We start from the raw sequence: 11,580 nt of genomic DNA, 5'->3' as shown, positions 1-11,580 counted from the left end.
TTTTTTTTTTTTTTTTGAGACAGAGTCTCGCTTTGTTGTCCAGGCTAGAGTGAGTGCCGTGGCGTCAGCCTCGCTCACAGCAACCTCAAACTCCTGGGCTCCACCGATCCTCCTGCCTCAGCCTCCTGAGTAGCTGGGACTACAGGCATGCGCCACCATGCCAGGCTAATTTTTTCTATATATATCAGTTGGCCAATTAATTTCTTTCTATTTATGGTAGAGACGGGTCTCGCTCTTGGTCAGGCTGGTTTCGAACTCCTGACCTCGAGCAATCCACCTGCCTCGGCCTCCCAGAGTGCTAGGATTACAGGCGTGAGCCACTGCGCCCGGCCTAGAGGCTCTTTCTTCAGGCTGCATGCAGAACAGATGCAGGGAGCCATGGAGTCAAATCTGGAAGGAAATGGTGCTTCCCTCGAAGATCAGTAAGAAACCAAGAGCTGATTAATTGAACAGGTGCTATTTCTTAATAAACATGGAAGAAAGGTTTGCCAGAGATGTCATTAATGTTTGCAGCCTTTTTTTTTAAATGAGGGTGTTTATATCTATGCTGATGAAAAGAATGTCCTTTCCAACCCTTCTTTCTTGCTGTGCTCCCACCATTCTCTCTGATACCGTGCACGTGACCCCTTTGCCCTAGCAGCTGTTGTATTTGTCCTTTGAACAGAAGGATGGGTGCAAAGCCAGGGGAAATTAAATGAAAACAAGAAAAAGCAAAAGCAGATTTGGAAAGGATTCTGGCCTGACCCTGAGCCTACAGGAAACAATGATGTAAAGATTGTGCTGGGAGGATTCCAACACCCAGACTGATGGGAGACTCTCCCTGCCATCCTACCTTTAAGGAAGTGGAGTTTTGAAGCCCACAGGTCCCATGTGATGTGGCCCTGGGCCACCTCTCTGGACCCTTCCCCTTCCTTCCACTCTCCCTCTCTTGCTTAGATCCAGCCACCCGGCCTCCACTTTGTTCTTTGTAAACACCAACCATTCAGAGTCTGCATTTTCTGGGGTCTCTGTCTGCATCACTCTTCTCCCCTGCTTGGCTTCCTCACTGGGCCTCTGTTCAAATGTCACCTCATCAGAAAGTGTTCTTAGATTCCTTTATCCAAGACAGACCCTTCTTCCCAACACATTGTTTGTAGCCCTTTAAAACTCCACCTTATCTTTCTTAACAGAACCTGTCAACATCAGACATATACTTATTTGTTTATTTGTATTATCTAGAACACAAACTCCACAGAGGCGAGGACTTCGCTTTGCTCACTACTGATTCTCCAGTGGCCTTGAAGTGTACCCAGCACACGCTGAGCCCTCAGTCAATATTTGTCGTGGTGTGACTTTTATAGCATCAATTTCAATACGTATGAGCACAAAACCTGGTCTCCCAGAAGTACTTTGTGTTTTCTGGTGGAGGGTTAATTAGTCCCCTAGTTGACAAGTGAGTCATTGAGGTTGGGAACCTTAGTTTATTTGAGCAGCGTGGATCTGTTCAGAAAGGCCCTGGCGCACCACACTACAAAACCACTGTCTTAACGAGGTGGCTAAGAGTCACCTTGTGAAGGGAGAACCATGAGTCCCACCCCATCCAGAGCTGCTCTGAGCCGAGGTGGGCCCTGGAGATACGAGGAAGAAAGGTGGGGAATGGCATGTGTGTTCTCCCCACAGAAACAGGCTCATTGCTACATCCCGGGCTTTCTTTCTTTCTTTCTTTCTTTCTTTCTTTCTTTCTTTCTTTCTTTCTTTCTTTCTTTCTTTCTTTCTTTCTTTCTTTCTTTCTTTCTTTTTTTTTTTTTATGTCATTTTTAGGGACTGAGGCCAGTTTTGCAGGATTCAATGACCAGGCATGAGCAATGCCTCTAGGTGGCAGGTGAGGATGGCACGAACTGCCAGGCCGGTGGCCACGTGCACTGTTCAGGTGGACTTGGGGGAAGGTGGTGGGAGAGAAGAGGGTACAGGAAAGGGAGAAAGGAGGACTAGGTGAAGCCAGGGCCATCGGGGCCTCTGAGCGGAGCCAGGCAGGGAGAGCCTGGGAGCAGTCGAGCGGAGGAGCAGTGGTGTGAATCTGGATGCCACTTGTGCTGACAATTTGCCCAAGGTGAAGTGACTGTTCAGGAACTGGGGAGACGAGAGAAGGTCCTTGGACAGGACTGACATCCTAGGCGGAGAGGTTGAAACTACCCTGGGAAAATAAAACCTACCCTTGTTTATTCAGTGCCTCCTTCCTCCCTATTAGCAAGACTTGAGTGGGGGCCCAGAAAAAAATCCACATACACCTGAATAAGAGTAACTATGAACCTTATCAATGACTGATCCCTGAGGATAAGTTTAGCTCATCAAGTTTTTGCCAGCGGCGATACCCCGGAGAGCTTTTCTAGACAGAATTACTCGGCGGCAGAATGTATTATATTTTCTAAAGATGGCCACGATAATAACTTCCATCCTGTATGTGAAAGTGACCTTCACAATCCTCCCATTGAGCAGCGGGGTCTTTGTCCCCTCCCCTTGAGCTTGGGTGGATCTTCTGCATTTGCGTGTGACAATGAGTGGAGATGAAGGTGCCAGAATACCCCAGCTCCCTTCCCTTCCATAATTTCCCTGCATAGCTTCTCCTAACTCTTTACCCTCCCAGTCTCAGGCAGAAAGACTCATCCCGAGCTGAGCTGCTCTTCTTGAAGTTGTGCTAGTGCAAACTGTTGGCTGGTGCAAATTCGAAATCTCTTTTCCTGGTTGCTGTGCTGAAGAGTGAGGAGAGAACCTCCTCCCCCAGCCCCAGATCCTGCGAGAGGCATGAGGCCCGTTGGAGATGGTGAGGATGTCTATTAGTAAGATGTTAACCTGCACAATGGCACCCATCTCAATCATGGGATGACAACTACCCTTGGTGTGTACGACTGCAATTTACCTGTGAGGGGCTGTGCACTCAGATGACCTGAAAGTCCTTCAGGCCAGAAAGAGAAGCCCTTGTCCCCTATTTCTTACCTTCCACCTGTTTCTAGACCTTTTCTTATGATAATACCTGGGTCAACAGGAAGGAAGCATCTGGATCTCACATTACAGGGGTTGGGGCTGGAGCTGGCAGTGGGCGATTCAGAGTTTCTCTGTTAGTTCAAATGTCTAATGTCTTGTAGAGCTCGGGACCCGGGCTGGAAGCTATCCTTTGGTGCCAGCTGGTTAATACTTCATGAACAGAGGTGGGGGAGTGAATGCCTTGGACAGTTAATGTGGGTCCTGGAGAACTTCCATTGTCCTTGAGGGAATATCCTGTTTGGCCCATCTTGTCCAGAGAAGAGCCAGGATATGCAAAGTGGGAGAGAGAAGGGGGAAGGTTGTGCCAGCCTTTCTGTCCTCCCAGTGTGACAGCTACCCAGGCTGCTCCTGGGAGGCAGGATGGAGTCCCGGGGAAGATTGAGGACAATGGTGGTTTCCAGGCACCAGCTCCATCCCAGAGCGTCATGCCCCTGGGCAGTGGGCGTTCCTGGTGATGCAGGCTTCCGCTTACGTTGTCCCTCGCGGCAGATCCTACACAAGGGGGTTCTCTGTCTCTGGAGCCACTCTGTCAGCACAGAGATCCTTCTTTTTCCCTGGTGAGGAGATCAGAAAAAAAGTTACCCTTCCGATGTTTGGACTCTTGGCATCCTTGACCTGGCCCCGGGCCTCTGAATCCTAAGTGTCCTAACCCAGGATCACCTTAAGGCAAAAGAACTTTCTCCTGGTCTTCCAAGAGCCTGGAAAAGGAGACTCTTCAAGAACAGGAAGTTCTTCCTGGTGTCTAAACTTGATCAGAAACTACGCCATACACTGAGCTGTGGAAGGTACAGGCAGTTAGGGCTGTGGTGGGGCCAGGCAAGTGACTGGCCAGAAGCCACATGGCAGAGCCAGGGCCACCAGCCTCAGGACTACTCGTGGGGAGGCTTTCCACTCTCAGGTGGTTTGATCCTCTCTTTTCCTTCTCAGTGGCCAAAGCTGCTATTTTCTGAGCCTAGAAAACACTGGAGTAAGCGAAAGAAGCCAGTCGCAAAGGACCATTTAGTGTGTAGTTCCATTTGTATGAAATGTCCGGAACAGACAAAAGTATAGAGACAGAAAGTGGGTGAGTGGTCGCCTAGGGCTGCGGGGGGAATGGGAGTTGGAGGGTGATGCCTAAGGGGATGTGGGTTTCTTTTGGGGCGGGGTAATGAAAATATTTTAAAATTGGTTGTGACAATAGATACAGAGCTCTGAATATGCTGAAAGCCATTACATTGTACACTTTAAATAGGTGAATTCTATGCATTTAAATTATATCTCAATAAAGCTATATATTTTAAAAAACTGCTCTTTTCCTGGCTTCCACTTTCTTAACACAAATCATGGGGACTCTGTGGGGGAAAAGGGCCAAGGCCAGACCCTCTCCATAGCAGGCAGGGCCTGCAGGGGGAAGGCAGCCTCAGCTGCTCCCTCCTCCCCACTGGAAAGAATACGCAGGAATTGGCCACCTGATTCTCCCATGCTTTGTGGCTGGGCCAAGACTCTGCCTTCTGGGACGCACTCGCCACGGTGAGGTCTCAGTGCCTCCCCTTTGCTGACCTGCCTGCTCTTTCTGCCCCGGGGCCTGCCAGCTCAGACAGCCGGGGATGGGAAGGGCCCCGAAGCCCAGCTCAATCGGGTAGTTCTTTCAGCGCCAGGACATCCTGGGGCAGAGGCAGGGGCTGTGAGGGGTAGAGAGCTTAGAACCTGGACTGATCTTGGGGTTTCCCCTCCCCCCTCTTTGCAGGGAGGTGGCCCTATCAGCCGCTGGTGGGAAGAGGCTTCTCCCCGGGAGCCTGGGAGAATGGTAGGCAAGAAGGGGTGGGATTCATGCACACTGGCACTCCACAAATGTTTATCGATAACAGTAGGAACCAAGGTGTTCTGGGGAGCACTGGGTATGCCCAGTGGCGACCCAACCTCTGCCTTTAAAGGGCTCAGAGTCCAGTAGGGGGGGAGGTGTAAGTGCACTTAGTTCTGTGATTGGACAAGGAATGGAGATTAAAGGAAGCACATTAACAAGCCTGAGAATGGGGGAGAAGGTCAGAAAAGGCTTCCTGGAGCAAGCACACCTTAAAGATTGAACGGGAGATACCCCAAAGAAGGAGGGAAGTTGGGTGCAGTCATGGAAAGTACGTTCCAGGCAGAGGGGATACAGTGTACGAAGGTCTGAAGATGTACGGGAGAGAGTGGTTGATCTGGAGAACTACAAAAGAAACTTCAAGTAGTTCGGCTGGTTGGAGACCAAAATATGGGATGGAGAAGGCCAAGCGATGAGGTGGAGGAGGTAAGGAGGGGCGGGCTGTCTCAAGCCTGAAGAGGACGAGGTCCCCCTCGCCCCCACTAAATCCACCTCCTCCACCAACCTCCCGCACCTGGGGGCTCCTACCTGAGTAGCGGCCCCAGTGCCAGGCAGAGAAGAGACCCGCCAGGGTCAGGAGCAGCGAGACCGGCACCACCACCAGCAGCACGTCTTTGTAGGAGGCCTTTCCTGGTGCTGGAAATGCAAGGCTGGGGTCAGAGGTGACTTGGTGCTTCCTAATCCCTCAGCCATTGACCACTGGCCCTTGGCATACCTGCCTCACGACGGCAGCTCTCCCAGGGGGTGACTGTGGCCACGTCCCAGCTGACAGGGTTGGAGACAATGCAAGAATAGGCCACATCCTTTTCTCCCGGTCCCAGTGAAACACTCAGCACCTGTCCATCTGTGAAGAGGCTGTGTGCTTCCAGACCTAAGTCCATCGTCCCCTCCTGTCGCCAGCTATAGGTTACGTCACTGATGTTGGGGGCCCAGCAGGACAAGAAGACCTGGCAGGTAGTGAGGGGCGGAGCATCCCCGGCTACAGCGATGAACACGTGTACCACGGGCCTGGGCACCGCGTCTGGGCAAGGACAGAAGAGCAGGTGTGTGTCACGGGGAGGCTGGGGCTCACATGCCACCTCCCACCAGGCCCCTCTTGTTCTAGAACCTTGCCTGTCTTTCCATTGCCCGCTGGACAGAGTTGAATATCACACTAAGGAATTAGTGTGATATTCAAAACCCTCGGGAAATGAGCGTGTCCACATCTCCAGCTGTGCCTCCTGCTAGTCCTCCCCGTTCATCCTAATCAGTTTGCGGTTCTCCCAGACACGCCACGCCGTTGTGTATCTCTCGTGCTTCCCCAGGGCTCATCTGTGCACACGTGTGCCTTTCCCTTCTTGTCCTTCTGGAAACTCCTGCCCATCCTTCAAGGCCCAGCTTGGACACGTTGCTCCATGCCTTGGCTGCGAAGCCTTTCCTGGCAGTCCAGGTGCGGCCCTGAGCTCCCAGGTGCTCCATCTGTCCCTTTGTGTGGCACTTCTCTCAGAGTATGTCCGTCAACAAGAGATGACAAGCATTTAAATCAGGCAAGAAAACAAATACATTCCTGGCCTTTTGGAGCCTGCAATTTGGTCAGGAAGACAAATACTGACAAGTGATTATGAATAATTAAGAAATAATTGCAAGAGTGCAAAACGCTATGAGGTAGGAGCGCAGAGGTGGGGGCTCTGTCCTGTCACCTCCCTCACCTTTGCTGTCTAGGGTGGCAAGCAGTAGGTGCTAGGTGCCTGGGCCACTGGACACATTGGTGTCCTGGGCCGTGGCTTCCCTTTCCTCTATAGGTTGACGAGCAAACTCTGAGCCTGGGCAATGGGGCCAGCGGGAGAGCATTCTGGTGACAACGGGAGGGCTCCGTCTCTGACAGCATTCCAAAGTCAAGCAGAGAAAACCTTGTTAATGCCAGCTCAATCTGGTGGGATTTGTGATATGAAAAAAGGAAATGATTTGCTGGGCACACTAATAGTATAAACAAAGATTACAGGGGGGATATTTACACCACTTAAGAGGACAAGCTGCTTCCAAACACGCTCAGGCACAGTAGAAACACCCATTGACATTTTCTAGTAACTGATCTGCTAATTCAAATCACTCTTATCTATTGTCAAAGCAGAGCTCCTAAGGACGGCTGCTTGGCAGATTCGTGCAATTAGTTCTAATCACGCTATGTATTTGGAAGCAATAAAACAGCAATTTCCTTAAAATCTGTAATTCAGACGCTGAGAACAAGGCATTTTAGAGCTTAGCGGTGTGGGTGCTGCATGTATTATCACATTCAATGTCCTCATTTCACATGTGCAGCAGCTGAGACTCTAACAAGGGAGAGGCTCTGGGACTTCCTGCGTGGCAGGGTAGGTTATTCACTGCACAAGGGCACTGGGCTAAGGGGGCCGAGGGGGTGGGGTGGGGGTGCCGGAATCTGGCCAGCACGCTGCTTGCCAAGACGTGCCACCTGGTTCAGGGCCGCTTGCATCCAGGAGGCCACCCTCTAATTGCTTCGGCACCCTGAGTGCCAGTTACCTGTCTTGGGGATCTGAGACACTTCCCCAATTTGCTTACAGCCTTTCTCTCCCTTGCTGCTTCCCTTTTCCCAGCTGCTATCCCTACCTCCCATTCTTAAATTTGAACTTTTTCCCTCCCCCTACTCTGTCCAGATTTCTAAGGTTTTATTGAAATACTGGTTTGGGGTCATTCACACCTTGTAGATAAAGGAAAGCTAAAAGGCCATTCTTAGTTGCCACAGTTAAAACCTCTCTAAAAGAGCTCTTTTAAGAAATAGAAAAATTCTGTACTTTTAATTATGGTTTAATTATAACTTAATTTTAAACTAAAAAACTCATTGTGTCACAGTTTAATTTGCAACTTTTTTTTTTTTTACTTTTTAACAGTGCATGTACTAATAGCATGTTCTGTAGTCTACAATGATGCTTTAACACCCGTGGAGCCCAGGCCAGGCTCTGTCATGGGCAATTCTGCAAACGCCACTGCGTCTTGCCCTTAGAGGTACTCTACGTGGTGATACCACAATGCCCATTTTACAAATGAGAAAGGTGATGATCAGGGAGGCTCAGCATTGTGTCCAAGGCCGCCGAGCCCGGAAAAGACTGAGCTGGAGCTCAGACAAGGGCTGTGAAAGGGCAAAGCCTGGCTGCTCCAGATGGGAGCTCACCTGGGAGCTCCTGCAGTGTTTTCTTAGATGTGACAGCCAGGGCTAGCAACACGGTCAGAGACCAGGAGGTTTCTGGAACCCTGCCCTCCCCAGCCCCCATGGCTCAGGATGTCCGTCTGGTGCTTTGTGGGAGGAGGGGGCCGGGGAGCCAGGGTCAGGTGCACTCACCATATACCTTGAGCTGTAAAGTCTGGGTCTGGGCCCGGCCCCCGGTGTCCACCATCAGCACAGAGAAGTTGCCGCTGTCTCCAGACTCCAGGGGCCCGAGCTCCAGGCTGAGGTTGCTGTGCAGCCGGGCTCGGCCCAGGAAGCGGGAGTGGTACAGAGTCTCCAGGGAGCCCTGAAAAAACATGGCCAGGAGCTCCTCCGAAGGCCAGAGAGATCGCCAGATGGCCTCACGGACTTGGAAGCCAGGGGGGCGCTCTGCCACCAGCAGCACGGAGTCCCCGACCTTGCTCAGCACTTGGGCACAGGCAACTGCAATGGAAATTAGTGCTGAAAGAACAGAGTCCTGGGTCACTCTGCCTGCCCCACGCTCCCCATCCCCGTCCTGCACGCAGCTGAGCTGCTATGGTGTGAATTAGGGCCCCTCCACCCTTACTCCCTCCATGCATGTTGAGAGTATACTTTGCCGGGTATCGGGGTGAAAACAGTAAGGGAGACAATCCAATCCCTGTGTTCATGGAGCTCACAGAGGAAGCCAGATGTGCAAGCAAGCAATCAAAATAAATCATGTGAAGTACCATGATGGGGAAAATGGAGTGTCCCGGAAGAACACAGGTAGGGTGAGAGGGGACCTCACCCAGCATTGAGGGGCTCAGAGGAGAAATGGTTAAGTTGAGACCCAAAGAAGGAATGGGAGTCAGCCAGGCCAGGCTGCCCAGAGCAGAGGATGGGGGAGGGTTCCAGGCAGACGGAACAGCCCTCACGAAGGCCTGCAGGGAGCGAGCGCGATGCGTGGGGAACTGAGAGTAGCTCACTGCAGAGCTGGTGTGAGCCAGAGCACGCAGGGACCTGAAAACAATTTTGGAGTTTGGGCTTTATCTGTAGAGCAATGGCGGGGGTGGTGGTCTCAGGTAGGTTTTAAGCAGGTTTTAAGAGCATGAGACACGATTAGACGCATGGCTAGGAGAGTCACTCCAGCAGAGACGTGGAGAATGCACCAGAAGTGGGGCAAGACTGAAGCTGTTTTCATTAATCCAAGGGAGAAATGATGGAAATTTGGATTGAGGAAGGAAGCAACTGGCATGGGGAGAAGAGAGAGGAATTGAGAAAGATTAAGATGGTGTAGCTAAAAGGAGTTGGTAATAGATTAGCTCTGGGGAGTGAAGGAGAAAAAGGAGTCAAAGACGGCTCCCAGGTCCCTGGGATCCACTGGATGTCATTCTCTGGGGTCTGGAGCAGGAGGACAAATGACAGAGGCCAAGATGGCAAGATGCTGAGTTTCACTGGACTGTGTTTGAGCTGGAGGTGTGTGGAGACACCTCTGCTTGAAGTGCTTTTCTGATGCCTTTGCTGACTAATTTCTGCTCATTCTTGAGAAATTATTGTCTCCTCCGACCTCCCTCATCCCTCACTGCAGGTTGCACACTCTCGTGGCCCCCAGTGGCCTGGGGACACCGCCACAACCACCCTCATCCCCCTGTTACCATCGCCTGTTTGTGACTCAGCATCTCCCACTAGACTGAACCCCTCAAGGGCAACAGCACCATCTCTTCTCCTTTTCTCCCCCTGTGCTCACCAGTGTTCAGGACCAGGCTACGGGAGAAGCTCAGCAAACTGTATGGAATGAATGGCTGAGTTTGCCAAGGACTGACCCTGTGCCCGACTGGTGTGGGGTGCAGAGCAGAATCAGAGCTGATGGCCAGGGCCCCTGGCACCCAGGCGCTGTGAGTTTGGTGAAGGAGACATGTTCTGGGTGGTCACTCAATTGGCCATGATAACTCCAGCCCTTCCCCGCCCCCGCCCCTGCCACCACCTCCGTCCTGACCAGAGATGGCTTCAGTGTTCACTCGGAGGGGACACATGGCACATAGGGGGCACTGCACTGGATGCCAGCCAGGATGAGCCTCGACCCTGTCCCAGCTCTGCCACAAATCAGCTGTGTGCACTTGGACACGTCACTCCCCCCCCCCCCAGGCTTCAGTGGCCTCACCTGTAAAATAAGGGGGCAGCACCAGGCCGGCGACTTATCTCTTTCACCATTAAGAGGCCTTTTAAAACTTATTTTTGTCTTATGTGTCCAATGATTTGAAAGATTTTATGAGCCAAACAGACTGAGGCCTCTTTTGAGGGTTAAGGGGTGATTTTGGGGACATGTTTAGAAATGTCGAGGGAATCTGCTGGGCCTTTGACACAGGACAGAGCACCCCCAAAATCCCTACCAGTCTCGGATGTAGACAATGGCATCTGGGTCTTTGCCACACCCCACGTTCCCCGATCCCCGGCCCTGCAGTGCTGATGTGTGTCGCATTGCCTATGCGTGACCAGGGAGGCAACTCAGGCAGCAGACTCACGGAGAGATCACCCAGCGTGGAAGAGGCCCCGCACCCCAGCGGTTCCAACATCACTCCGTTGTCAGCCACCCGGAGTCCACACGTGTCTGGCCTGCTCCCGCCTCTCACTCCCACGGGATACCCGCCTCCCCTTCTGCAGGCTTGCAGGCAGGGGCCTCGGCTTCCCCACAGGCTGTTGAAAACACACTCTCCAGGGTGTAGGGAGCCCTGTTCGGTCCTGCCCTCCGCTTCCCTCTCCAGACTGCGAGTAGATTTTCCATGTGTTAACACTACCGTTCTTGCATCCAACTTGCTCTCCAAACCAGTGGTAGCACCGGCTTGGTTTAACTTCCCTGGGTCACAGAGCAGCTCGAGTCTCACGGACAAGGATGCTCCTCATGCTTTGTCTCTGCTTGGCTTTAAATGTCCCAGAACTTACTCTCGTCTTCCCTAGCCCTCCTCAGCCTCTGGGTTCTCACTTGGGGTAAGGGGGCCCTGCCCAGACGTCCTGGTGATGGCAGCTGGGAGGCGGGGACCTTCAGTTTTCTGAGGATGGGCTGCCCACCTGCCCCACTTACCTTCCCAGAGAAGCAGACCCCACAAGGACCACGTGGCCATCCTTCTCCAGAGAGGCAGGCAGACTCCCTCGACGACCCAAATCCAGAACATCCCAAGCCAAGTGGAGGGACGGAAGGAGCTGTTGTCCTTCTGGAAAGTCCCATGTTCAGAAGGAGGAATCTTGACTCAGAACAAGATGCCCCGAAAGTGAAAACATCCAGAATAAAGTGGAAGTTGGCCCCGGGCCTCGCTGGGCTTTCAGGAGCAGATTCTTGTAAGTCAGCCCCTTTCACGTGCACTCGGTTGGCTAATGCATGCTGACCAGCGCCCCCGCGCAGGCCACATCCTCCTGGCTGGCTCCCGCCGCCTCCCTGCTTCCTGCTCTGTCCTGCTGCTGTCTGTCCTCATCGAAGCCACAGAGAGCCCTGTACACTGCAGTTCCCATCGAGTCACTTCTCTGCTTAAAGTCCTTTCATGGCCTCCCCAGCAGAACACTTGGC

At 52.3% G+C, this 11,580-nt stretch overlaps 1 protein-coding gene across 1 annotated transcript; it reads right to left on the bottom strand.

The window, feature by feature from the left end:
* Nucleotides 1-1,793: 1,793 nt before the first annotated feature.
* Nucleotides 1,794-11,306, bottom strand: SLAMF8 (SLAM family member 8). Its single transcript, XM_012749190.2, has 5 exons — nucleotides 11,101-11,306; nucleotides 8,196-8,504; nucleotides 5,577-5,882; nucleotides 5,390-5,497; nucleotides 1,794-3,575 (listed from the first exon to the last, which is right to left on the bottom strand). The coding sequence occupies exons 1-5, from the start codon at nucleotides 11,189-11,191 to the stop codon at nucleotides 3,514-3,516; spliced, it is 876 nt and encodes a 291-aa protein (XP_012604644.1). The 5' UTR covers nucleotides 11,192-11,306; the 3' UTR covers nucleotides 1,794-3,513.
* Between the last annotated feature and the right edge of the window lie 274 nt (nucleotides 11,307-11,580).

The sequence above is a fragment of the Microcebus murinus genome, chromosome 2 (genome assembly GCF_040939455.1).
Source record: "Microcebus murinus isolate Inina chromosome 2, M.murinus_Inina_mat1.0, whole genome shotgun sequence".
Taxonomy (NCBI): Eukaryota; Metazoa; Chordata; class Mammalia; order Primates; family Cheirogaleidae; genus Microcebus; species Microcebus murinus.
This window is presented reverse-complemented; position numbering and strand designations above follow the sequence as displayed.